Genomic DNA, 27,557 nt, shown 5'->3' with positions numbered 1-27,557 from the left:
CCCTGACCACCCTCCGTCTTCCCCTGATGAGTGGCTCACTTCATTCTCTTTCCATTGCCCTTTGGATGCTTCTACCAGGACGCGACAGTGTCCGGCTGCAGGCTGTGTGGCTGGGGACACCCCCCGACCTCCCAGGCCCTGGAGAGAAGCACGGGCTTTTGGACACTCTCAAAGGGCTCTGACCTTAGTGCGGGGAAAGACAGACCCACATCTAAGACACGACACAAGAGGAAGGGGAAACACTCAAGAACTCTCTCAAGGAACATAATCTCCGTGCCTTCTTTGATAGTCTGATTGCAAAGGGCCTTGGATGGTCATCTAAAATTCCCATTTTGTGATTTCCTATGGTTCTTCATTTGAGGCCTAGAAGTACCTTTCTGGGACCAAGGGCATGAGACCCAGTGACCCTTATTCAGTTATCTTGACATAAAATGCTTGGCGACACGTAGAGAAATATGATTTTAGTCCCTCGTTGGCAGCCTGGACACTTGCGTTGGCAGCTAGGAACACCCAGAGGCGGAGGGTGTGGGTTATTCAACGAGAGGTAGAGGTCTGGTTTCGGCAGGGCCCTTCTCCTCAAGTCTGCTCTCACCCACCTGAAGTTCACCGACCTTCTCTTCTCTGTTCACATCGTACATCACCACCAGCTCTCCGTCTACCGCCGTCTCAGAGCAGTCGGGGCATTTTCTTTGTTGTGCTACCGTGGGCTTGAAGGTGATGTGTGCCTGGAAAGAAGAGTGGTGTGCGAGCGGGTCTCGGCCCCCCTCCCTCTCCAGGTGCTGGGCTGATGGCTGCGCCTTCTCACACACACAGGAGAAGAGGTGCGGCCCCACGACCCGGGGCCATTCAGCCCCGTTACTGATGGGGGGGCCAACCCAAGGGGTGCGAGGGGCGACTACCAGCCCAAGGTGCTGCTGGCCAGGTTTCAGTCCTTTATAAGAGATTCAAAGAATTCCTCCCTCCCCCCCGTGGTAGAAACGGCTACCAGCTCTAGAAAGAGTTGGTGAAAGGGTCTTGAGAGGACTCCGATCTTTCCGAAGGTGGCTATTATTGGCCATTAAGGGAAAGAGAATTAAGCTGAGCATCTCTTGCTGAGATGAATGAAAATCCACTCTGTATTATGTGAGAGCTGTCTTTTAGCTACTGCTCAAGCGGGTGACTTGGAGGAAATGAAGCTCCAAAGTGGACGGCCACTGGTCAAAATGCAATGGAACGATCGGTAGTTTTAGCCTGTACACCCCGTGGAAGACCCTAGACTTTGCTCAAGGATCCCTGTTCCTTCGTATAGTCGCCTCAGCTCAGCACCTGGTCACTTTTCTATCCCCCAGAGAAGCAGCAGAACCCACGAGCCCGTGGCCACTTCAACTATGTGACATGCAACGCTCATGGTACCTTCTGCTGTCCCTTAGATACGACCGGAACTCCATCGAAATGCCCATCAAAGGTGTCCAGAACATGAAGAAATCTCAGTCCCTGAGGCTCAATGATCCGCACATCTACCTAGAGGTGGGAAAGAAAATGACTCAAAGCATTAAAACATCTTTCAAGGGGTTCTGAACAAGAGGTACAACGACTAAGTCCTCCACTCTTCTTCTCATCTTTGAGAAATCAAAATTCTCTTCTCAAAGAAGACCCAACATGGGTTCACAATCACTTCTGCATGCCCTTTACATTCTGTGGGATACGATGCATCTCACCACGGAGGCCAAAGACCCTCTGGGCAAATCAGTACTCCCCTTCAATGGCTTCACTTCTCTGGGATTTAATTCCTTTTATTCTACTCTATTCTAACCTATCCTATCCTATTCATTTTTCTTTATAAGAATGGAATGAAAATTTTACCATGATCCATTCATCTCCTTCCATCTTCTCCATCTATGAGCAATTCACAACCTGCCTGCTTCACCCTCCTAGCTGCCAAATGGAGAGTAGGTTGAATTGTGCACTTCCCTGGGTTTCTTCCAGATCTCTGTCGTACACAGATGTTCATGTGATGTCACAAAGATTCGAGCCAAGAAAAGTGAAGCTTAGTTCTTAAGGCAAGAGGTGACAATTACAGCAAAGGTGAGTTCAAAATGGTAGACAGTGCAATGCCCCAGGCATTGCTCTCTTGAGGTGATGATAGTTGGGGTGCCACGTGGGGAACACGGTGCAGAGGAAGACCACTGACTCAGCATTCACTGAGCTCCTACGACTTGCCAGCTATTTCCACCAGCTCGTCTCACTTGTAACCAAGGCATGTAAGTGTGCTGAGTACCCTTTTCACAGATGGGAAAATTGAGACTCAGGATAACTTGATGCATGTCAGAAGGCGAGGGTAATGGGTTGAATGGTGGCCCCGCTGAAAAAACATATGTCTAGATCAAATCCCTGCAACCTGTGGCCGCTACCTGATTTGGAAAAAGGGTCTTTGCAAATGCGATAAAGGACCTGGAGATGAGATCAACCTGTACTGCCCAGGGGGCCCTAAATCCAGTGACAAGTGTTCTTACAGGAACAAGACAGAGAGAGACTTGAGACACTCAGGGGAGGAGGTGATGTGACCGGAGAGGCAGCGATTGGAGTGAAGTGGCCACGAGGCCACACATCAAGGAATGCTAGCAGCTTGCAGACACCAGAAGAAGCAAAAAACACTCTCCCCGAGAGCTTTCAGGACTGTGGCCCTGCCAGCTCCTTGCTTTCAGATTTCTTTCCTCCAGAGCTCCGAGAGGACACATTACTGCTGTTTTAAGCCACGCAGTGTGTGTGGTCCTTTGTCACCGCAGCCACAGGAAACCGAGACAGCTAAGAAGGAGAGGAGCCGGCATTGAAATCAGTAGAGAAGGGGTCTGGTTGACTCCAAACCCATAGTCTTTTCTGCACACCGCCCTGTCCTGCAGCATTGAGTGGCATCGAACACCACAAAGAGTGGTGACAGACAGAGTACAGATTGGGGACAGGGGCCCCATGAGGGTGGCGTCACCGCACGCTCTGCACAAGATGCTCACCTGCATGTGTTTGGCCAGCCGTCCCGGGTGCAGGGGGAGCCTGTGTTCATAGGAGCCCAGCTTCCTCCACTTCATTTCGTGGTAATGAAGCTCAAACTGCACCTCTGATCCGGGGAGGACGTTCACTTCGGTTTTGAAGTTCTCCATGTCAAGAGCTCTGCTCCTAAAGATGTGAATCCCCCGCCCCCCATAAGTCATCACATGCAGAATCTATGCAGAGGGCAACCGGACTTCCCTGGGCTGTCAACCTGCTCAGAGGTAACTGCAACTTCTAGGTAACTTTCATTCCACCAACCTGGAATTTCTCTCTCCTCCCCTACCTGATCTTTTTCTTCCAGAGCTTCTTACAGATTTGGGAGTCACCTGCAAAGAGCTACCAGTTATTGACCCCCTACTATGTGCCAGGAACTTGACACAGATCATTGCTATTACAGCAGCTCTGCAGGATGGATACCAATACCCTCAGCCATCAGATGGTAACCGACGCGGCTCACGAAGGGTAAGGAATCTGCTCTAGACCACGCGGCGAGTCGACTGTAAGGGCAGGACTCAAACCCAAGTTTCATCGACTCCAAAGACAGCTCGCATTTCTCCTACTGCTCATGAGACTCATTCTAAGGGTTCTTTATATTTTTGAACGTCTTCAGAAAGAAGACATCTACTGTTTCATCAAATTGAGTATATATTTCCAACATTAGGCCAGTTATGATTTCCAGCATGAAACCAGCATTATTCTTTATTTCCAGCATGAGGCCAGCATTAGTTCCACACACACCAAGTCCAATGTGATCGTTAATCTTGAGGTGTTGATGGTTTTAAAGAGAAAACCATCTGAGCATTGGGATAAACAATGAGTGATTTTTTTTAAAAAAATTAAATAATTAAATGGCTAAATAAGCAAGGTGAGACTGCACAGCCAGCTCATCTGGGATCAGGGAAATACCATGATGAGCTTGGGATACTGGACGGCTGGAGAAAAAGACACACGGAGCTTAGGAGTAGCGCGTGCGGTGAGAGGCTGAGTTATCTGGGGGGCGGACTGGCGCGTGGGCTCCTTCTCTGTCGTATCTGCAGTACCTGGAAGACTCTCTGCTACAAACACGTCTTTGTGGACTGAAGAAGTAATACGTGGGTGGATGCTGTGGTCAAGGTGATGAGTAAAGAAGGCAAAACGATACTTCAAGATTAAAGACCTGAGGAACCTGGGTCCACGCTGGGGGTGTTCCCTCGGCCTGGGCTATCCTGTCCTCTCTCCTGGCTGAAGTCTGCTCATCTCTCCGGGCTCAGTGCAAGCATCAGCTCTTCTGTGACGACCTTCTGGACCCCCAGATGGAATTGTTCCTTTGGTCCTTGGGGCCCCTGAAGGGTTTGGCACCCTCTGTACATTAGCACATTGCACCGTTATATACCACCCCCTTGTATATTATATATACTATAGTCAGCTATAGGTTACATATATTATAGTCACCTATGTGTTTTACACATTACAGTCATTTATATGTTATATATACGATAGTCACCTATATGTTATATATATTATGGCCACTTATATATATTAGTCACCTATATAATATATAGTCACCTATGTTATTTACAATAGTCTCCTATGTTATACCTATTAGTCATTTATATGTTATATAGGATAGTCACTTATATATTATATATTATAGTCACTTCTATATTATCTACATGACAGTCACCTGTCCGCTACATATATGAAGTCACCTGTATGTTACATATATGAAGTCACATGTATGTTACATATAAGAAGTCACCTGTGTGTTACACATATGTAGGCTATACAGTGTAGGCTCTGAGGCTGTCTCCCCACTGGCCTGACAGTGTTCGTTGTGGTGTCACTGTCACCTCTGACAGAACGGGGTACAGTGTTGACATTCAATGCATTTTTTGAATGAATGAACACATGAAGGAAATGGAAAGAAACTCAGCTGAAGGGAACTTTGGGATGTAGAGGAGGAGGAGGAAGAAAGACACATGTAGGCTCTGGGAGGAGATTAGATACGCAGTGAGGACCAGTGAACACTCCTTTGACACTTCCTGTTGGAGAGGCTGCCTCTTTGAGGGTGGTCTGCCATTCCCAGTGTCTTAGTTAAGACTATAATGGGTAGAAAAAAGTAAACAGAATCTACACTAAGTAACTGGTGCTGGAAAGGGTGCCGCCCCATAAAAACAAGGCAGAAAAAAAATCATTACAGCAAATTCCAAACCCTTCTCTCTGCAGAGGTGGGCAGTGCTGGGCCCGGCTCGGCAGAGGATCCGCATGGCCTCCGCGTGCTCTGCTGGCAGCCACGTTTAGTCACAGAGCGCCCTCCACACGCACGCCGCCTGCCTGGGGGGCGGCTGTGAGAGCGCCTGCAGCTCAGGTGCTGCAGGAGGCCTTGGGCAACTGTACGGTGATTCCCCGTTCTCCCACCTGCGACCAGGTTCTGCGCTTGCTGGAGGCTGGCCCGCCGTGGAGGGGATGGGGCTGAGGCGGGCAGCAGTGGGACAGGAGCCCGGCTGTGCGGACCCCCCCCTTACCTCAGCAGTCCCGCACTTTTGCCTTGTGCTCTCGCCTGTGAGTAGTGGGCTCGGCCAGCAGATTTCTCCCTAATGGAGCTGGTAAAAGTCATGCCGTTCACAGTCCTGAAAATGACAGAGGGCCCATGCTTGGTCCAAACGGTAGTCTTAGCACCACAAGCAAACATCAGTGGTGTGGCCATTGTGGAAAACAGTACAGAGATTCCTTAAAAATCTGAAAATAGCTTTACCCTATGATCCAGCCGTCCCACGCCCAGGCACATATCCAGTAGTTGACTCTGTGCAGCTCCACATGCACTCGTGTGTGGTTCCCCCTAAGCCAGGGCAGCGCCATGTATTTTTCTCTCCCCAAGTAAGTGGGAGGTTGTTACCACAGAGACAGGCTGAAGTTGACTTTCATTTATTAGAGAAGAAAAGCAAATCCTTCACAAATTCTGTTCCTTCGAACAGAAACAAATGCCGGGGACCCATGCACATGATGACTCTTCTTTTCCTTAAATGGAGGCACTGGGAATTGAACCCAGGACCTCGTGCATGCTAAGCACATGCTCTACCACTGAGCTACACCCTCCCCCCGCAAGATGGCTCTTGATACGCAGTGGGTCCACAGCTTTGAAAGTGAGAACCCTTGGAGCAGCTGACCATCATGGTCCCTTCAAGGTATGAGGGGCTTAATTCCGTGAGTAGAGGGTATCCAGCTTCTGGTTCTACAGAGGAGTTACTCACATGGAGAAGTTGGAGATGAAGGCTCCTTTGGGAATCTGAACATCAAACACGACACTCTGAGGCTGTGGGGAGTGGTTCACCACTTCGGCCTGGATGACGGTGTTGGCCATCCGAGAAGTAATAGTAGACTGGACTTTATAGCTAGAAAGGGTGACTTGATCCACATCGCCCTGTAATTGGCAAGAAAATACAACTGTACTCGAAAGAAGATTACACAGAGCCTCACTATGTATTTGGCGTTAACAGCGGTCCATGTTATTACAAACCGTTCTAAGGCATTGGTCAGCACACAATTCGGGTGTTATTAAGCATGACTTTTGGGAAGACCCCGCAGGCAGAAGTCTGCCTCTGTTGCGAGATATCCTGAGATGTCTTTCAGCTCTGTAAGTCTATAAATCATGATTTGAAAAATTAGAATACAAGGGGGAAAAACGGTTCTGGGGAGGCAAGATCGGATTACGTAAGTGCAGGAAATAACTTCAGAATGCCGGGGCAGAGGAAAGGAAAGGACACGGGGTTACAGTGTTGGAAGGGGACCTGGGCTGTATCTTCAGAGTGGGGCACTGCCAGGGGCATGGTGGGGTGGTCCCCAAAGTCCCAAACTGGGACCTACCTTCTTCAATCTTATCTATTGTAATTTCATCTTCTCCCAGTCCTCTTCTCCTTCCCAAATTAAAACAAAATATGAGGGGGTGGAAGTATAGCTCAGTGGTAGAGCGTACGCTTAGCATGCACAAGGTCCTGGGTTCAATCCCCAGTACCTCTATTAAAAAAAAAAAATCTAAAAACAAAATATGGGAATTCTCATGGGTTTGAGCTACAGTCCGGCACTCTGGAACTCCTTCCTCAGTCCCTCTCTGCTGATTTAAGGCAGCTCCAGTATCCATGTGCTCAAAGACAAAGTACTACTAAAAACACACATCTTTTGGGAGGTGCCTCTAGAGGGTAAGATTCTTCAAGGTTCTGGCAATTACACAACCCACTAGGTTTTACTTTTTCCTCTGAAAGGTTTGGTTTATTTCCATACTGAGTGTCCTTTCCCCAAACTTTGTCATCCAAGATTAAACCTTTCAACTTGTTAACATGCACTGGGGATTGAACCCAGGACCTTGTGCACGCCAAGCACACACTCTCCCGCTGAGCTGTACCCCCTATGCCTTTAGGGGTCCTATTTTAAATCAGAACTGTTACACTGGAGTAAATACACATGCTTGGATGAAACCTACGCTGTCGGGCAAAACTTGAGAAAATGAAGAGGAGGGCCCTTTCCAGCTCGTGGGGACATCGCTCCCGCTGTGCGCACACTGCACCCTGTCATCTGAATTTGGGCTTCCAAACAGAATTGGGCAAGGGGGCTGTTTCGTAAGGCAGGTAAATGCTCTCAGTGATGAAGACGAAGGAGGCCACTGTATCGATTTCTCAATAATAGGTAACAGAAAAGTCATTCAAACATCAATTTTTAACAAAATCAAAGTCAACTTACCACCATTTCTCCAGGTTCTCCAGAAACACTTCTCTGTGAAAGGAAATTGGAGAATCAGTCTTCAAAAGTGCATTGCTTATTACCTTGAGGGAAAAAACTGTTCTCTCTCGGTCAAAAAAAATTTTTTTTCTTCCATACTGAGCAGTAAACTCATTTACTGGAGCCAAGACCTAAATATCAAATAGTCCTGAATACTACTTTCTGGCTTGTTTCTGTGAACAGATGTCTCAGCCCCTTTTCAGTGGCGTGTCCATCATCCTTTGATTCAATGCTTAAATATCAGCTTTTAATTTTTTTGGAAGTGGGAGGGGAGTAATTAGGTTATTTATTTATTTTTTTACTGGAGGTTCTGCGGATTGAACCCAGGACCTTGTGTATGCTAAGCATGTGCTCTACCACTGAGCTGTACCCACCCACCTCAAAACAAGTATTTTTACGGATGGGGGTTATAGCTCAGTGGTACAGTGTGTGTTTGGCATGGGTTCTGGGTTCAATCAATCCCCAATGCCTTTGTTAAGGGGAAAATTTTTTTTTAATTAAAAAAATCCAAATTTTTAAATAGGGTGATTTAATTTAATTTAATTTAATTTAATTTTTTAGGGGGGGTAATTAAGTTTATTTATGTATTTAATTTTAGAGGAGGTGCTGGGGATTGAACCCAGGACCTTGTGCATGCTAAGCATGCCCTCTACCACTTGAGCTATACCCTCCCTCCAAAACCAAATGTTTTTAAATGAAAATATTCAACCAAACTCATGCTGAGTGGCATATATCACCATTGTTCTACTTGACTAAGTGTTTTCATAGCAGCAAGTCAGTGGGAACGCATATCTGTTTCTTTCATTAGATGAAGCTACGTGGGGACAGAGACGTAAACGAATCTCCTCGATGGTGTAGCCCCAAGGCAGGCGTGGTGACGGCAGGTGGAAAATTCTGTACTCTAACCCCTGTGCTCCGGAATTAGCCACACGAATGACTGTCCTGGGGGCATGGAAAGCTGACTGCCTTTTGAGTGATGGGTGGACATTTAATGTCTGACAGACTTTTAAAGAATAATGCAAGAATTGGTTATAAGCTTAGCTTGTCTGATTTGGGGTGAACTGAAATTTTAGGGGGTGTTTTGCACCCTAGTGAGGCCAGCAGTTGCCTTCTTTTGGACTTTTTAAATGCAGTTCTCAACGACTAAGATTCCTCTTTTAGCGGAAGACCCTGACATGAGGGCTTGCCGATTGGGTTTTAACATTATCAGTCCACAAAACACATGGACTTGTAGCAGGTCAAAAATTCATCCCCACACAAAACATGTCATAGGTCAGCTTAGCGTTGCTTCCACAAATACTTTTTTTTTTTTTTTAGCACATGGGCTCTACGTGGGAGAAGCCCCCGAGAGAACTCATCTCTGTGAGTTAGAAGATTTTGTCTATGATGCTGCTGGTCTCTGGGATGCAGCCGCCAGCGCAGCCTGGTCCCCTGTGTTCTGTGAGCTACTCCCCAGACAGTAGTGACCGGTGGGGGAGGATATATGCCTGTAGTAAGAGGCGTCTGCCACCGCTGGGGTAAGAAATGTCCTCCTAAGGAGTAATTCCTCCCTACAAGGCAGTAAAACCATCCCATAATCTTAAACTTCGAAGAAAACACGTAGCCATGTGTTCTTTAAGGGACCAAGGTGACCCTTACAGCGTGGAGGCTAACAGACAGCCGCGTGGAGGTTTCACTTTATTTCACCTTGACCGCGATTCCCCCTGGATGTAATGCCATTGCACTAAGATACAAGCTCTTGAGAAAATCTAGCAAAACGCATCTCAGTCCTCTTCTTCTGTCTTCAGTCATGATCCCGTTGACCTAGTTTCCCTTTTGGAACCGAGGCTTACTGTACCTGGTGCCGACGGGTTTCCGGCGCAACTTGAAATTCGCCTGGGGCCACTTCCACAAGCTCGCCATACTCTGCAAACTTAAAAAAGGATTTAGGATGTTCACTTCGATTAACAAAAAAGAAGCAGCTGCTGACAGGTGTACCGTATTCAATGTATGATTCTGTCTGATTTTTCCATATCTCTGGGCAAACTCATTTTTTAATACGATGATTTCTTTAATGTATTTGTTTGCTAGTTATGTCTCAGAGGTGAGGAAACGGAAGTTAATATCTTCAAATTTGTTGGATGCAGGAATTCATTTTTGAGTTTGCCTGAAGACAATTAGGCATCCAGTTAACAGGTACAGGGGTTATAGTAACCCAGGGACCAAGCAGGTGCTGTGGGAGCACTGGGTAGATCTTGGGGGCCTCGGCAGTGTCTAAGCAGACAAACGCGAACCTTTACCCATCCAGTTACAATTGTTGATACAAAAGAGAATACCAGTCAGTGCCTGAAAAAGCACAAACACATTTGGATGTCTTGGCTTCAATTCCTGGCTCCGCCAAGGAGATTTCCAACACACTCTGGTGGTTTTTAAAGTGTCGGAAAATATGATAGTTTCTAAGCAGACAGAGCAATTTTTTTTCCCTTGCAAATATGCCATCCTGCTCTTTGGCATTTTTGTAGGCAATCCACTCTGCATCACAAGCTGCTGCGTCTTCCAGGATATTCCCATAACACAGGCTGTTCCTCCGGCAGCAAAATAGCTCTTGTGTGATTTTCAGGATGACTCAATTCAAGACTCTCGTTACCCTGAGGAGGCCCAAGGGTCTGAAGCAGTGACCTCGAGCTCCCAGGGAGTAATTCCTGCACTCTGCCAGCCCACTTGCCCAATCTCCCTCCTTTAAAAAAAAATTTGCATTCTTTTTTATTGAAGTCTAGTCAGTTTACAACGTTGTGTCAATTTCTGGTGCACAGCACAATGTCCCAGTCATACATATACAGACATACACTCGTTTTCATATTCTTTTTCATTAAAGGTTATCACAAGATATTGAATATAGTTCCTTGTATTATAAACTTGTTGTTTATCTATTTGATATACAGTAGTTAGTATCTGCAAATCTCGAACTCCCAATTTATCCCTTTCCAACCCCGCTACCCTCCCTTTAACAGAGATGTTTAAAGTGCCCTTAATTTGGAAATCATTGTTCACTTAGGTGTGAAAAACAACAGTGCTTTGAAAATGGCTTTTCCTGCACTCTTGTAAGTTCATAACAATAGCCCTGCAGCTAGTGATTATGAAGTCCCTCCTCGGGCTCTACTGTGCTAGGTAGTTTACATATGTCACTTGATTCTTGCAGCAACTTTTTGGGTTAGTTCAATTATTATCCCCATTTTTCAGATAAGGAGGGACTGGCTGTCCTCCATACCTGCCACCCTATGGCGCCAGCCCATGGATTTGATTCTCATGTAGAATCCATTAACGCTTTAAAGTATAAATACATGTTCCAGTAACTATAACAGTGAGCACTTCTTTCTGGGGGGAGGGAAGGTAATTAGGTGTGTTTATTTTTTAATGGAGATACTGGGGGCCCCAGGGACCCCAGGACCCTGACCACCCCCCCTCCCACCGTTAACAGTGAACACTTCTACTCAGATGAATTTTATCACGAATGTACAAGCAACAGGCAAGTTACTAAGCGAACGGACAGGGCTGATGGCAAGGAGTCTTCTGGAAGTACTTACTTCTGAAAGTCCATTGGTGGGGATTTCGAAGCCTCGTGCTTCAGAGAGAAGGAACCAGACCAGGAAGCACGTGAGTCCCTTCATGGTGCCGGGCGGCCGTGCCCAGCGCTCCCGGGCAGGGTCTGGGGAGAATCCCACCGCTCACTGACCCACGTTCGGGGGACAGAGCCGGACGGCTGGCTTTTAAAAAGCAGAAAAGAGAAGACGAGAGCTCTCAAACTTTGTTCCAAAACAAGACAAATATTTGTTCTGGAGTTCAAACTGAAGCTGCAGGGGTGGATCAGACGCCCAGAGGTTATTCAAACAGCAGACCCGGAGGCATCACCAGGCGGTGTGGGTGTGCCGTGCTTTCTTCGTACCTCCCCCCACCCCGCCCCGCCCCCACTTTGGCTGATTCCTGTTCATCTGAAAATCAGAGAGACCTAAAGATCAGTGCCACCCGCTCTGAAAGACCAGGTGAGGAACTTTACTGAGAGATCGAGTCAGAGAGAGAAAAGCTAAAGTTGACAAGTCGCTGGGAACAACATCCTTTGGTTTCAGCGAAAACAGGAGGAATTTAGGAAAAGTGGGAGAAAAAAAAACCCCATGGTTTTCGGCTCAAAGCATTTGTTGGCAGAGCTTTCCCCTCTCCTTTTGATAACTGAGAGCCTATTCTATAAAAGAACTGGGCAAGCAGCAGGTGTCGGGTGGTCAGCCTCACTTAGGTCACTGGAAGATCAACTCTCTCCAGTCCCAGAATCAGGGAAAGCCCAGCCTCGCCCCCACTTACCGTTGGGGGTCGTGAATCCTAATTACAATGTCAGAGGATTTATTGAGCCCTCCCTGATGTCAGGCAATTCTACTTGCATGAACTTTCATTCTTTTTTTTTTTTTTAACTATAAAAGGGCCACACAAGGTATGTACTACGTTTATCTTCATTCGCCATCGAGGAGGATAAGGTTAAGTAACTGATTTCCCATCTCGCAGGTGGCAAGTGGAGACTCCCTTCAAGGTCAGCCTGATATCAAAGCCTTTGCACCCGGTGACCACGTCCAGGAGAGGAAACCTGTGGTCCATCTCCGGGATGGGTGTAACAGGTGTGAATTCAGACCAGTTTAAACCTGCAGTCCCCACGCTGGGCGGCCAGTCTACCTGGCAAGCCTTTTCCTTGAGCCTCAACTCCAGACACCTGCTTGCACTGGGTCGTGCTGTGGACCCAGTGTGGTCAGCTCTCTGGCAGTCTCCTTCCCCAGGATGGAGCTATGGCCTCCTGCCCGAGGTTCCCTGATCTGGGAGCTGGTCAAGGACCTGCGGCTGAAACCTCTACCCTTTAAAGGTTCACTCACACAGGGGAACTTACACCCGCATGAAAACAAGAAGTCTGCTATGACCTTTGAAGCCTGGTGATGGAAGGCTGTTTCCACCAGATCCGTGCTGTCTAAGCTAGCTTCCCTGCATCTCAGACACTCAGTGTGAGGTCCACACTGACCCCAGGACAAATAGGTCAGTTCTCTGAAACTGCCTTCTGATTTTGTTTAAAGGGAAATCGTTTAAAGTTTATCCCCAAAACAACGCAAGTGAAAAGAGAAAAGCAAAAACAACGCCAAAAAAGATAAACTGACATATTAAAATATTCAAGATGATCTTTTAAAAACCGCAATTTTATTTGTTACATCTAAGCACATACCCAAAATAGTGTTGGTTCAAATGTAATATAAAATGCAAATAGATTAAATTTGTCTGTAAGATTATGAAGATTTTTAAAAAATGCTCAACCATATGCTTTCTCTAAGAATTTACACTTTACCTCTAGAAAAAAAAAAGACTGAATGTTGAGATTCCATTAAAATCTATCTTATTTATTCCAAAAACTTGGAAACGGCGGTTATGAGGATGGAATCAGGTTAAAAGAGATGCCATAGCCAATCACAATAAAAAGAAATCAGGAAGAGAATTAAATCTAAGATTATGAACTGTGTGCCCACTGTTGTGAAGTACCTCTCCAGAACTTTTTCATCTTGCAAAACTAAAACCCTGTCCTCACTGAACAGTAACTCCCCTCTCTTCCTCCCCAGAAACCATTACTCTCCTTTCGACTTTTGTGTCTGTGAGTATGATTACTTTAGACACCTCACGTACGTGGAATTACATGTGTCCTTTTGTGATTGGCTTATTTCACTTCGCATCATGTCCTCACGGTTTAGCCCTGTTGCAGCCTGTGTCAGGATTTCCTTCTTTTTTTTTTTTTTTTTTTTTTAAGGCTGAATGTAACAGTCTGTGGTTATGTATATACCACACTTCATCCATTCATCCTGCCATGGATACTTAGGTTGCTTCCACTAAACGTGTATATTTTTAAAGTTTTCTCTGGAATCTTTCATAATTAAACAATTAAAAAGAAATCCAAAAAGCAAAAAAAAAAAAAAATCAGTTTCAAATCAGTTAAAATTATTTTCAGCAACGAATAACGGTAAACTTGGCGGAGTAAAGAAAATGCCTTGTTTGACGTGCCCCCTCATTTTGTTTAAATAAAATAAAGATCTAAGCTAAACTGGTACATCTGTTAGGTGCCGGTAGAGCAGCGTTTGCTGCAAATGAAGGTGGCTTGGGGTCGGAGCGTCTATGATGATTTGGTTTTGTTACCCAAATGCTTGGTCTCAGCTACGAGTAAACGTGGTGAGCGTTTCTGGGGACAAGCCAGCTCCGACTGCATTTCCTCTCCCTTCCCACTTCCATTCCACTCATTCATTTTCTGGAACCTTAGCGATGTCTTCTAGAGGACTTCTTGGCTGCCGTTTCTGAATCCAGCACGCTCACACCACGGCTGAAGCAGCATCCGAGAGCAGCTCCGAAGCTGACACCCCCTGCTCCCAAGTCCCTCCTCTCTTTCTCCAGAGGATCCAGCCAAGAATGATTTTCACGGTAGTCCAGGCTCTCAGCCAGCAACTCCCTTTTCAGCCTGGTCTCTCAAACTCCTTCAAGCACCTTACACACCTTGACCATCTGTTCACCCTCAAACCTTTCAATAAGGGCTTTCCCCAACACAGTTCCCTCTGCCTGGAGTCGCCACCTTTTCCTCCAATGTTGATCTATGAAAATCCCATCCATCTTTCAAAGCCCACCAACATTTGCAGATTCCTCTGGTGACATCCATCACTCGTGCCATTTGGGGGCAGAGCTGCAGATCCCTCTGGTGACATCCATCACTTGTGTCATTTGGGGGCAGAGCTACAACCCACCGCTCCAGTTCCACAGCGAGCTGGGTTAGAGGTCTTGCTAAACTTTCTCAAATGCGGAGACGGCACACCCTTCACCCAACTCCCTTCGTAGACAGCCCACCACGTGCCCGGCGCCTGACGCCGCACTCAGCACAGAGCCTTTGAACATAACTGGCACCTAAGTATTAACACTGACTTGAATGGTTCAGTGTCGGGAGGGGGCCTGGGCATAAGAGTAATAACCCTTTCCTCTCGTACACTGTACTTTTCAAAATATTTTCATATTGTGTTATTTAGCTCTCAATGTTCCAAATAACGACAATTAAGACCTTACAGCATGTTCTTCAAAGCTAAGCATGATTTCCAACATTCGGGCCCCTTCCTTCTATCACTGCAGCTCTGGTGACTGCAATCTGATACTCGGAATGACCTCAGGACAAGTCAAACAAAGCACAGCCAGGGTCACTCTCCTCTTTTTCTGCTGATAGCCTATCTGCAGGTTCCAAGGTCTTGGGAAAAAAACACCACGTTTGATCTCTCTGGATGTTCAGAAGCGCCAGGCTCCCGATCCGGGCAGGCGTGTATTCAGAGCCCTGGGCCCCGCACCTGGGGCCCCTCCACCAGCCTCAGGCCTGGGCAGCGGGAACTGGTGAACGGAAAGTAACCTCTGTTACCTACACGCTCCCGATTCATAGCATGGAAATCAGCACCGCAAATGCCGTGAGAACATTCACGCTCACAGCCGTGAGGATCAGTAGGAAATCGAAGAGGGATAAAAATCAGTGTACTTTATAATGTTCAAATGAAAGAGTAACTCACCTAGGACTCAATGAGAATTCTCAGGAATATCAATGAACTTGAGATTCCTGGCTCTGAGTGTACATCATGGTGGCTTAGTTAACGGTGTGGCGAGAACGACTGCACGTTTATAAAACCCAGCTCTAGGTCTGTCGTTGCGAAAGAGCAGGTTTTTAAGAATCCAAAGTCAGAGGTGAACTAACTTACAAACAGCTTTATCTGACTCTAGTTCAGAAGGGGCTCAAAATGGAGCAGGTCTGTTTCCTCCACAGGTTTCCTTCCCTTCCCTTCACTTCCCTTTGCTTCCCTTCCCTCCCCTTTGCTTCCCTTCCCTCCCCTTTGCTTCCCTTCCTTCCTTCCTTCCTTCCTTTTTTTCTCTCTTTCTCTCTTTCCTTTCTTCCTTCCTTCCTTCCTTCCTTCCTTCCTTCCTTCCTTCCTTCCTTCTTTCTTTCTTTCTTTCTTTCTTTCTTTCTTTCTTTCTTTCTTTCTTTCTTTCTTTCTTTCTTTCTTTCTTTCTTTCTTTCTTTCTTTCTTCCATTGTTTTCCACACTGTATTCTTTCCTACTTCCCTTTTTTAAAAATCAAAGTCTAGTTGATCACCACTGGGTTACCTCAATTTCCAGAAAGGAAAACATTTAAACTCTATAAATTATAGGTTGGAGAGCTCGAAGCTGACTTTATTTTGGAAAAAAATAGGTATGAATGAATGAAACCATTCAAAAGACGGTTTGAGAGCTCTTGGAAAGGATGCACTTTGGCAAAGCCGTGTGTGCGGGAAGAGGTCTGAGGACTGAGGCTCGCAAGAGTCTGTGGGACAGGGATCAAGCGGGAGGCACGGGGTGACAAGGAGCCGCTGTGGGGCTGCAGGCTGGGTGGACCATCCTGGGCTCTGACTCCTAGGAGGATGCGTGCACAGGAGGCAGGAGCCTGAAAACCACGGGAAGCTGAGAGAGTGCTGGGAAGACATCCTCAAGGGTCAGGAGGCAGGAGGAGCAAGCTCGGGTCCAAACCAGAGATGTGGGTCCAAGCCTAGTCTGGCAGTTAGAGGCGGACCAATTTGTCAGCAGAGCCAGGGGCTGGTCACACACACATAATAATCCATTAACACGCCGAATTCTTCCCCTTGATTTGTGAGCTTGTGAACGGCAAAGGGCAATTTACTGCCTAAAGGATCAGTGATTATGCAGTGCTCAACTGAGCTAATTTCACTTCTTTTTAGCACCGTGTTTCTAGACTGGAGACCCAGATACCTTACAGGCACGGATTGATTCTAATGTGCTCATCATGGATGAGGTGGAAAATGAGAAGGGAATGGGTGTTCAACTGCTTAATTACAGAACCCGTTGCCTGAACAAATCCAAGCAGGCAAGCTTTGATGAATAGATTGGTGTTAACTCTAAGGAGTGAATTTTGTGGTAAGAAATGGCATTCTAAAACTCGTGGCCTTAAAAACAGACTTACCATATGATCCAGCAATCCCACTCCTGGACATATATCCAGGGGAAACTCCAATTCAAAAAGATACAAGCACCCCAGTGTTCACAGCAGCCAAGACATGGAAGCAACCTGAACGCCCATCCACAGATGACTGGACAAAGAAGATGTGTTGTATGGAATGGAATGGACTTCCATTCACAACGGAATACTACTCAGCCATAAAAAAGAATGAAATAATGCCATTTTCAGCAACATGGATGGACCTAGAGATGATCATACTAAGTGAAGTAAGTCAGACAGAGAAAGACAAATGTCATATGATATCACTTATATGTGGAATCTTAAAAAAAATAATACAAATGAACTTATTTACAAAACAGAAACAGACTCATGGACATAGAAAACAAACTTATGGTTACCAAAGGGGAAAGGAGGGGAGGGATAAATTAGGAGCATAGGATTTGGAAGTCATAGTTCACCACCCAGAAGAAGGCACATGGCCAGGCTTAATTTCTGTGGGGTGGGGAACTGCAGTCTTTCCCTGTGCCTGGCAGTGGAAGGAAGCTGGGTTTTGGGGTAGAATAATGTCTACCCCCAGAGGAAAGCTAGAACTGAGACTAGGGTTCAGCAGGACAAAAAACAGATGTTACCATAAGAATCAGGCCTGGAATTTGCAGAAATCTGGGGAGTCCCTTGAACTTCCCACCAAGCGTGGACCAGCACATTCAGACAGCACTGACATCAACAGAAAAGGAGAGTGGCTGACAAAAGTTGTCTATGAATCAGGAATTTGTACTTTCCATCACGCCCTGCACCCCTCCCTTAGGCAGGCACCCAGCCAGCAGCCCTTTCTGACTTTGCCGGGAGCCCCTTCACCTCCCTGTGAAGGAAATAAATCTTTGGGGTCAAATGCTCAGCATAGTGGTCTCTTCTAGGAAACACGGGAGTGGGGGTGGGGGGCAGGGATGCGTTTTCAGTAGGAAGACATTGTACAGAATCAGGCAGAAGGAAGAAACAGTCTGGGAGAGCCTGGAAGAATGATTTCTGCTTTATTGGAAGTGTCTGTTTTTTTCAATTGTGATTCACAAGTCTATCCAAAGTGGCACTGGGATGGTTCGGATCTGAAATGCCCAGTTAACTCATGGGAGATGTTTTATACGTGTCTCCACTAGATGGCGTAAGGTGCTCACCTATTTTTGATCCCCAGGTCCTTGGGCGAAACAGGGGATCAAGAACTTGAAAGTCAAACACTGAGCAGGCAGTGGGTGGATATGAACTCCCCTGTCATTCTGAAATAATAACAAGGCTCTTTCCTGTCGTGACACTACATAAACATTCACCGACTGTCACCAGAGCAACTATGCAACACTCCTCTCCAAAAACATTTGCACCATTACCAATTAAAAATGTCGATTCTGATGTCCAATACATAAAAGTCATGAATGCACAAGAGAGATTCACCTCTAGGTATTATTCAGAAGTTGTACATATAAAATAGAAGATGTGGATAATTTCTTACTAAACTGATCAGCAAATCAAGTAATCAATTCACTGAATACTCTCTATACGTGAGGCATATTGTTCGCCTTTACAGGACACTTGAGGCAGAACAGGGCAGCGGTTAAAGCGTGGTCTGGGGGGCCAGACAGTGTGCATTGTACTCTTAGTTTCCATCACGTATTAGCTATAATAACGAGCTTGAGAAAGTCACTTAACCTGTCTGTGCCTCGGCCTCCTTATCTGTGAAATGGGAATAACAACACCTGCCTCGCAGGGTTATGCGAGGAGTCAGTCTTTGCGAAGCTTTTTGAACATTGCTGGGACCGTAGGGCTGTATCAGGGTCAGTCCTCGCGTCATTGTTGTAACCTGATTCTTCACTTTACAAAGGAACTCACTGCACGGATCAGTGGAACAAAGTGATGGACGGCTGATTAAGTGTAACTGGCGCTGGTCCCTGCGGGAGGATCAAGGTCCTGTGAGAATGTGGAAGGCGTGGTTTCTGCCCCGAGGAATCTAGGAGTTTCACAGGAGAGGTGAAGTCACACAAGGAACTAAACTGTAGAGAAACCCAGGGGGAGACATCAGGGACCCTGATGGCCCGCAAAGGCGGACACGGCGTTTCAGTAGAGCGCCCCGTGCTGGGGCGGGGCTCAGTGGGTGGGGGTAGGGGGAGCCTGCCTGAGTATCTGCCTGACCTTAGACTCTCAAACAGGGCCTCGCGCACAGGTCTGGGCTCCAGAGAAGGATGGAGTGACTGAGCACGCAGGCCAGTGGCAGAGCATCCCTGGAGAGAGTGTGTGCCTGGACCACCTCGGGGATGCCCGGCTGGTTTGCTGGAGAGGCAGCAAGGAGCGAGGCCGGCAAGGCTGGGTCTGTTCTCAGCAGCCGCCTCTCCTTCTTCCTGGCCATCAGGAGCCCAGTTTCACTCAAGGAGGCAATGTGTCCAGTTCCAGGGGGTGAGTCATGACTGCTCAGTACCTATCACGGTAGTCTGATGCGGCAGAGCCATCTGTGTGGCCTCCCCATCCCCCCTGGGATCCAGTTCCAGACAGCAGGACAGAGGGGAAGGTGGGTGTATTAGTCAGCTCAGGCTGCTGTAACAAAACGACACAGACGGCGTGTCTTCAGTGACAGACATTTAATTCTCACAGCACCAGAGGCTGGAAGAGCAAGGTCAAGGAGCGGGCTGTTCCGGTTCCTGGTGTGGGCTCTCTTCTTGGCTTGCCGACAAGCGTCTTCTCAAAACGCTTGTGTCCTCAAACGGTGCAGAGAGAAATAGGAGGGAAATCAGATTTGTTTGTTTGCTTGTTTGTTTATAATGGACGTACTGGGGATTGAACCCAGGACCGTGTACATGCCAGGCACATGCTCTACCACTGAGCTATACCCTCCCTCCTCCTCCTCTTCTTCCTGTAAGACGCTATCATGGGAATGGCACCCTCATGACCTCATCCAACCCTCATCACCTCTCAAAGGCCCCATCTCCAAATACCATCACGTTGGGGTTTAGGGCTCCAACAAGTGAATTCTGGGGAATACAAAGATTCAGTCCATAACACAGTTGATGACTGAGGACCAGGGGCCCCTCCCCTAACCACCCCCCCCCCATTTCTGATGACTTGATGGAACTTGGGACCCAACCAACAGAGATGAAGGAAGGCAAACAACGCTAAATTGACCAAGAAAACAATAATCTCATGGCTTTTTTGCTATACAGGAGATCCTTGTTGTTTATTTCATATACAGTAGTGTGGATATGTTAATCCCAAATTTCCAATTTATAATATGATTTTTTAAAGACCCTATATGGATGGTTTATCATGACTAGGCAAGAGTAAAGTTCATTCCACGCAGGAGAACGGGGACTCAGTATGAAGATAACCTTGAGATCCAGGGAAAAAAGATTGCCTATTTGGGTTCAGCGAGTCTGCACCTGTGAGATTCAAACCCACTGCACGTGTTACGTAGACCAGAGGCTTCCTTCCTCGCCAGCCAGGCACCGAGGCCATGAGCACCGGGGAAAGAACGTGGTGACAGCTCTGTTGTTAAGTCTTGATTTCACGGAGTGCGATGTATCTCTTGGCATCAACCACAAAACCCACGCACTGTTTAGCTGTAGCCGAAACCCTTCCAAAGACACACCTGTGGCTTTCGGCGAAGTTCTCTGGACCTCTCCCAGCATCTGTCCGGAAAGGATCTGGCAGGTCGTGGGGGAGAAAACACACGCTGTAGGTCACCTGCAGGTTTTGCTGGTTTCTCTGTCTTAAAAGCCTCAGACATTCATATGGGGCACTGAGGCAGGTGGAGCTGACCCTCTGTCCGAGACATGGCACCAGCAGATCCTCTGTGCTATTTCAGGTCTTCTGTGGTCCCAGGTTAGATCCTGGAAAACGAGGGCCCCTCAAACAACTTGTCCGATTTACAGCTGGTTGCTCCTTTTATATGGCTGTATTCAGATTTCAGGTTTAAGAGATTTGCGGTTGTGCCTTTTGCTCATGTCAGAAGGTTAGACCACTTACATTTACCAAGTAAAAATGCATTTTTAAAAGTTCTATTAACATGAAAGGTTTGTTCAAAAAAGCAAAAAAAAAAATGTGTGTTCCAACTACTCACTTCATAGTATTGATAATGAGAGTGAATATGGGTCATTGAAATAGTCACGGGGGAGGGCAGAGCTCAGGGGTGGAGCGCGTGCTTAGCGTGCACAAAGTCCTGGGTTCAATCCCCAGCACTTCTACTAAAAATAAATAAATAAAAAATAAATAACCCCCCCCAAAAAACCAAAATAAAACAAAACAAAACAAAAAGCAAATGCAGTAATCAAAACACTACTTGTTTACTAAAAAAAAAAACAAAGAAGAAGAAATTGGAAAGCGGCGCTCTCAGCTTCCTCTTTCACAGATCTTCTCTCTGGGTAAAACCCAATGCTTGTCAACAAGGTGAACAGTGGGTATAAGCAGGCTCCCGAGATAATGTGGGCTCCTTAAAGTCGTGAAGCCAAAGCCGAAAGGAATCCATTTCCTTCCAAGTCTTTTTGGTTAAAAGCAAAAGACAAAAAAACCAAGTTGTAAGAAACTACAGCAATGATGCAGTGTCGTCTGGGGTCCAAGAGAAGCACAAGGTCATCAAGGTAGGTGAACAGGTGAGAGCAAGGAGGTGAGAAAGGGCTGGCCCAGAATAGAACAATGGCTCACGGACACAGAAAGGATCGTGGGGTGAGGGAGGGCCTTGGGGGAGCCCAGAGGGTCGGAGAGGGCTTGAATCTCAGAGCAGCTGGATTTAGGAACAGGGGCCACCGGATGTAAATTCAAGGGAGAGGAAAAGAAACCAAGTGGACAGCCTGCCTTTCCCGCCTCAGCCTCTGCCCTGGCTACGCTGGCTGGGCCCACCCACTGGGGGACCAGCATAAAGCCTCTTACTCTAATGAGTCCAATTCTAAAATTTTGGAACACTTGGTCCATCCTTAAGCTACTCAGAGGAGACATTTTCTAGCCAGAGCCAGTGCAGAGGGCCTCCCGGACCCGGGTACGGCAGCTCCCCTTCGTTCTTGTACTGAGAACCCCCCCTGCTGAGCCCTGAGTCTTGTCCAGCTTTGAGGTTCTAGGAGTTCGGTGGTCCCAGACTGCAGACTCTCTCCGGATGCGTGCATGGGCTCCTGAGCATATAACCGGAGAAAACTCTAATTCCAAAAGATTCATGCACCTCCGTGTTCATGGCAGCACTGTTTACAGTAGCCAAGACATGGAAGCAACCTAAACGTCCATCAACAGATACTTGGATAAAGAAGATATGGTATATACACACAATGGAATACTACTCAGTCACAAAAAGAAGGAAATAATGCCATTTGCAGTGATATGGATGGACTTAGAGATTATCACACTAAGTAAAGTAAGTCAGACAAAGACAACTATCCTATGTGGAATCTAAAAAAATGATACCAGTGAAATTACTCACAGACATAGGACACAAACGTATGGTTATCAAAGGGGAAAGATGGGAGGGATAAATTAGGAGTGTTGGATTAGCAGATACTAACTACTATATATATAAAATAGATAAACAACAAGGTCTGGAACTATATTCAATACATAGTAATAACAAATAATGAAAAAGAATATATATGTATAACTGAATCACTATGCTGTACATCAGAAACTAACACAACATTGTAAATCAACTCTACTTCAATAATTAAAAAAAAGACATATGTTTGCAGATACTTCAGCCCCTTTTGAGGGGGAAAGTTAATTTTTTTCATCCATCTTATAATCCTAATATAAATCATTATCTATGCTCATGAAGAGTTTTGGAAGCTTTCATTGGGTTTTATTGGTATGACAGCTACCTAGTTTTGAAAGACCATTCCTATGTGGTCACGCAGGTGCTCTGACATCACACAGAATCCAAGGCTAGTACAGTTTGCAAATACTGAAAAGTTGAGAAACTCTCAAGTCACATAACCAGAGAGCAGCCAAGGTCGAAATATAGCCCAGCCCTCCTCTGCCCCAGCATGGCCAACTCAGGCCCCCCAACCCCCAGGCCTCCTGTCTCCTCATTCCATCCCTCAAATGCTCCTTCATGCCAACCACACACTCAGCACAGTGCTACAAATAGCGGACGATGCCTGTCCCAAGAAACTTCTGATTCATTTGGCCAAAAGAGCCATAGGACAAAAGTAACGATGCACCAGCACCCCGAGAGCAGGATTGGAGAGCCCACCAGACAAGGAAAATAAAACTCACTTCTCTTGACTGTCTGACCTCTGCAGGAAACAGCCAGGAGGAACTGGGGCAAAGAGCAGACTTAAGTTCAAAAATAGAGCTGAGTAGGAGAGGGGTGAGGGGAAGAGAAAGACGAAGACGGGGTCCCAGTTCTGCTGGAGGATTGATGCTGTAACAACAGTAGCTTTTACTGTCCCCTTTAAAATAACCTGGCTTTGTCCAAATTCAACTTTCAGTTCACAAGTAGGTCCTCCCCTCGGGCGGCGAGGGAGTGAGGGTGGGGAATAGGCAAATCTCCATTCCAGAAGATCTTGGGCACCACCTCCTTAATGTTAAGCTGAGGAGAGAGTGTGCCTGTGTTTGTATGATGCAAAGTTTCTAAGTGCGCCTGGGGCGCCGGGAACATTTGTTCCATGGTTAGTAGGGAACAGAATATAGAAATCCTTCGACTGACTTCAAAGCTCTCCTTTGCCCATGCTTTTGTTGTAGAAAGCTTGCTGGACCAGCTGCTGTTGCTTGCTCCATGCTGGTTGCATTTTTTTTTTTGTTTAAATTAGTCAGTGGTTAAGGCTATTAAATGATTAACTGCCAACGACAATGATTTTCCTTTGATTATTTCACCATAGCAACAATCCCTCCACCCTTAATGTCTTTGTTTAAACAATCAACATTTCAACAAGAGTAAATAAAATGTTTTAAAAAGAGGTATCACCACAAACTAAAACACCCGCTGGTTTCATTTTTTCCTAGGTCTATATCCATGTATTTATATACATGTTTTTTTACCTAATTACACTCATATATTCTTGATACGGCTTTGTGACCTGATACTTTCCCTTAGATTACACCGTAAACATTTTTCATGTTTCCATAGACCTTCTGGTAATAGTTTCACAGCTGCATAATATTCCACAGGGTGGACATTCCATCATTTGAGTTAACCCTTTCCCTGTTCTTGGCCACTAAAGTTGATGTCAACTTCTCCCTGTTACTCAGCTTAATGGGTTTAGTTGGCATTGTCACAGAGACACTAAAAAAGTCTGTGAGGTGATTGTCTTTTGGAAGATGAAACAAGCAGCTCCAGCTCCTTGTGAGTCTAGCCGGTAAAAAGATGGAGCCCAGACCCTAAAAAACCAGTGGGTGAATGGCTGGCAGGTAATTATTCTTCCTATGACAAGACGGAAATATCACCCATAGTTCGTAACTATGATAACAACGACATTCATTTTCATGACTAGCAACCAAAAATGTCAGAAATACTATGACGCGGTGCCAGTTCCAGCTTCTTTTCTGTCCCGTCATGCCAGACCCCACAAAAGGGGACGACACCGCTAGCACCGTCTGCACCGGACTGCAAAGGAGCATCCCTTACCTGGGCCTGTAAGCATGGGTGCTGGATGCCAAGGGGACCCGGCTGTTCTCCCAGGAGGAGGACGGTCTCCTGCTGCCGTCAGGCTGGCAGCTGGGGGGGCGGCGGCGGCATACATAGCGGGTGAGGGGTGGTATGCATCAGCAGTGGGAGGGTGGCTTATGGGTGGGTATTTACAGAGGTGAAGGATGGGGGGCCGTGTGGACCCTCCACAGAGGGTCAGGCTGGCCCTTCCCTTGTCCTCTGGCGACAGGAAGGCAGCGAGTCCATGAAGAAGCGGGAGTGGAAGAAAGTTGTCCGGGGCGGGGAGGTGGAGGCAGGTGTCACAGGCGCTGCACGGGGAAGGCGTCGGTGGCGACGGAGAGGGAGGGACGCGCCTGAAGGGCGGGCGGGGAGGGGACCGCGGGGAGAGCTGCGCGCTCCGGGGCACGGGCAAGGGGCGGGGTCAGAGGGGCGCGGGAGGCGGGACCAGGGGCGGGGCCGGAGGGGCGCGGGAGGCAGGCCGCGCGCGTCCGCAGCCCAGAGCCCCGCGCTGTCCCCGCGCGTCCCGCTGCGTCCCGCTGCCGCCGCCGCGCCCCGGCCCCACCATGCTTCTGCTGCTCGGGCTGTGCTTGGCGCTGCCGCTCTGCGCGGGGTCGCTGGAAGAGGCGCGGGGCTGGGGGGACACTCCGGAGCAAGTAAGTGGAGTTCTGGAGGGAACCAGGGCGGGCCCGGGGCGCGGGCTGCCCACCCTTCCCACCGCCTCCCCCGGGCGGGTGGCTGCTGGACGGGCTTCTGAACGCGAGGAAGGGAGGGAGCACTCCCATCTCCTGTCACCTCCTCACCCCTTCTCCCCTCCGTCCCCATCCTTATACTCGGGAGTTCCCTCGTCTACTGGTCATTCTTCTGGTGGCGAGTCTTGGATGGTGCAGTTTCTGCCGCTTCAAAGTCCTGCAGAACCAAATCTTGGCTCCTGTTACCTGAGTGGATTTCTGCTAGTTTTTTGTTGTTCCTTCCTGAGCCAGAGCGCCAAGTTAATTAGAAGGTTAAGATGCGCCTGTGGGGTAGTGTGTTGTTGCGGTCGGTTCCTAGTTGTTCTAGAGAGAAAGCACGTCTAGGAAAAGTTCCAAACTCCTGGAAGCCTCTGCTTTTCCCACCTGGAAACTGGGAGAGCACGACTTTCCAGCAGGTTCTTAAAGCATCAGCAATTTAAAATGGTTGGATGATGGGCAGTGGACCAAGAACCGAAGGGTCTCTGTCCCCCTAGTTAATATTCTGTGCATCTGGCAGCGTTTGTGTTTTGAATGGCTTAACCTCACAGGTGAATGAGCCCTGCGACCATGAATTCTCAGTGCAATGGCTGATGGATAGGAAAGCTCTTTGAAGAGTGTAAAACAGGTTCCCAAACTGTCAATGTACAAACCTTCTAGGGAGAAATGGCTCTGTTCCAGTTAAAGTAGGCAGTGCATTTCTGCATCTCCTGGTGCTGTTTGCTCACATCTGTTTCAATTATTTAGCTTAAAGCATGTTTTCACGGGATGGGAAGAAGAGATAAGCAGACATTCCTTGTCCCCTTCCCCAGCGCCTTGGTTTGAAGAACAGATCTGGAAAACAGACCCTGCTGAAACATCACACGGTTACTTTCATGCTGACTTGGCCTCAAAGATGTGCTTATCTGTGAAATGGAAAAAATGGTCATTCTCTTGTAGGACTGTCAGGAGGAGTAACCCATAAAAATTCCAGGAGGCTGTGCGATGGAGGGGGACATGCAAGCTCAGGATCCAGAGAGCAAGGCTGGTCTCCCCTTTGTCATCCACAGCTGTGTGTCCTAGACAAGCTGCTTGCTCTCTCTGAGCCTTCCTTTCCTGCCCATCCCCACAGGGCACCCCCTCCTCTCGAGCAAACGTGTAAGGATCATGCTGCTAGTTTGTGTAAAGGACCTGGTATACAGTGGGCACTCGATAAATGTTTTGGTCAGTGTTTAAGGGCATGGACTTGGCGCCAGGCTGCCTGGCTTGGATTCTGGATTGTGTCACTGACCAGCTCTGTGGCACGGGGCAAGGTCCTGGGGTGCTTCACCTTCCAATCCTGTAAAAAGTGGGAAATAATAGGGTGACGAGGACTGGATAGTTCCTACACCCACAGTGCTTGGAACCACGTCAGCACTGAACGTTGGCGCGTGTTCTCAGGCTTGGGCTGCTGAAATGCTGAGGGAAGGAATTTAGGGTAAAGATCCTGCAACTTTTTTAGGGGGAAGTGTGTGGGAAGAGCTGAAACAAAGATCCTGTTTATGAACCAGGAGGAGGGATGAAGGCTCTAATTTCTACAAGTTGGAGTAGGCTTAACACTGAACGCGCCTCCATAGACAAACATGGGTTTGGCCCGTTTTAGTGGTTTCGTGCTGTCCTCAACCCACCACACTGTTTTACTCATCTGGAAAATGACTAAATCAAAAAAAGAAAGAAAGAAAGAAAGAAAGAAACCCTCCAAATACAAGGCTCTGTGAAAATTTGTGATTTTACCTTTTTATCCCTACTCTATTAAAAAAAATTGTGTGTGTGTGTGTGTATGAGATGTAGGATTTGAAAAGCAAGGCTCTAGAACCAGACTTCCTGGGTTCAAATCTGGGCTCTGCATTTACTGAGGAGCTACCTAACATCTCCGAGCCTCTACTTACCCATCTCGAGAATGGGGATGATGAGATTACTTAATTAAAAGTATTGGAAAGATTAAAATATTTACTATACTTAAAACCTAAAATGGTGCCTGACAATGTAGTTAGTGCTCTAGCCTCAATCTGTATGGTCTTCAGAATTACATGTGAACAATTTTTAAATTTCAGTGGATATGTGAATTTTAATGTACCTGAACTCTCCTGTTAGCTTGCATTGCAATTCTTATTTGTTATTTACCTTTCAGTGAAGATGTTACTAATAACAGCCTGGAATCCAGCCCCTCCTTCCTCCTCCACTTCACCTGTGAACAGCATTACCCACAGGGAGGGTTTACTCTCAGTGGTACTTTCAAACTTCATCTTGCAGAAAGACCCTCAGGGGAACCTTTAAACATTGAGATTCCTGAGCCCCACTCCCACCCATTTAGATCCCTTAGGTTTGGTTGGGACCCAGTGGTGCTGATGCAGTGATGTGTGGACCACACATAGACTAAAACCTCTTTGAAAGACTCTTCCAGAAAATTCATATTGAAAAAGG

General features: G+C 47.1%; 2 protein-coding genes across 2 annotated transcripts in view; one reads left to right on the top strand and one right to left on the bottom strand.

The window, feature by feature from the left end:
- Positions 1-24,741, bottom strand: part of ITIH2 (inter-alpha-trypsin inhibitor heavy chain 2) — a 40,895-nt gene extending 16,154 nt beyond the window's left edge. The window contains exons 1-9 of the mRNA XM_010982827.3: positions 24,370-24,741; positions 11,340-11,519; positions 9,614-9,688; positions 7,738-7,770; positions 6,255-6,424; positions 5,529-5,633; positions 2,988-3,150; positions 1,393-1,500; positions 597-725 (exon numbers count right to left, since the gene is read on the bottom strand). Of these exons, the coding sequence (XP_010981129.3) occupies positions 597-725; positions 1,393-1,500; positions 2,988-3,150; positions 5,529-5,633; positions 6,255-6,424; positions 7,738-7,770; positions 9,614-9,688; positions 11,340-11,423 (867 nt within the window). The 5' untranslated portion in view covers positions 11,424-11,519; positions 24,370-24,741. The remainder of the gene's footprint in view (positions 1-596; positions 726-1,392; positions 1,501-2,987; positions 3,151-5,528; positions 5,634-6,254; positions 6,425-7,737; positions 7,771-9,613; positions 9,689-11,339; positions 11,520-24,369) is intronic.
- A 121-nt stretch (positions 24,742-24,862) lies between these two features.
- The window catches only part of ITIH5 (inter-alpha-trypsin inhibitor heavy chain 5), a 62,924-nt gene continuing 60,229 nt past the window's right edge, over positions 24,863-27,557 (top strand). Inside the window, exon 1 of the mRNA XM_031444765.2 lies at positions 24,863-25,043. Coding sequence (XP_031300625.2) covers positions 24,954-25,043 — 90 coding nt within the window. The 5' untranslated portion in view covers positions 24,863-24,953. The remainder of the gene's footprint in view (positions 25,044-27,557) is intronic.

The sequence above is a fragment of the Camelus dromedarius genome, chromosome 26 (genome assembly GCF_036321535.1).
Source record: "Camelus dromedarius isolate mCamDro1 chromosome 26, mCamDro1.pat, whole genome shotgun sequence".
NCBI classification, from domain to species: domain Eukaryota; kingdom Metazoa; phylum Chordata; class Mammalia; order Artiodactyla; family Camelidae; genus Camelus; species Camelus dromedarius.
The sequence above is the reverse complement of the archived record's forward strand: the minus strand, read 5'-3'. Positions and strand labels throughout refer to the sequence as shown.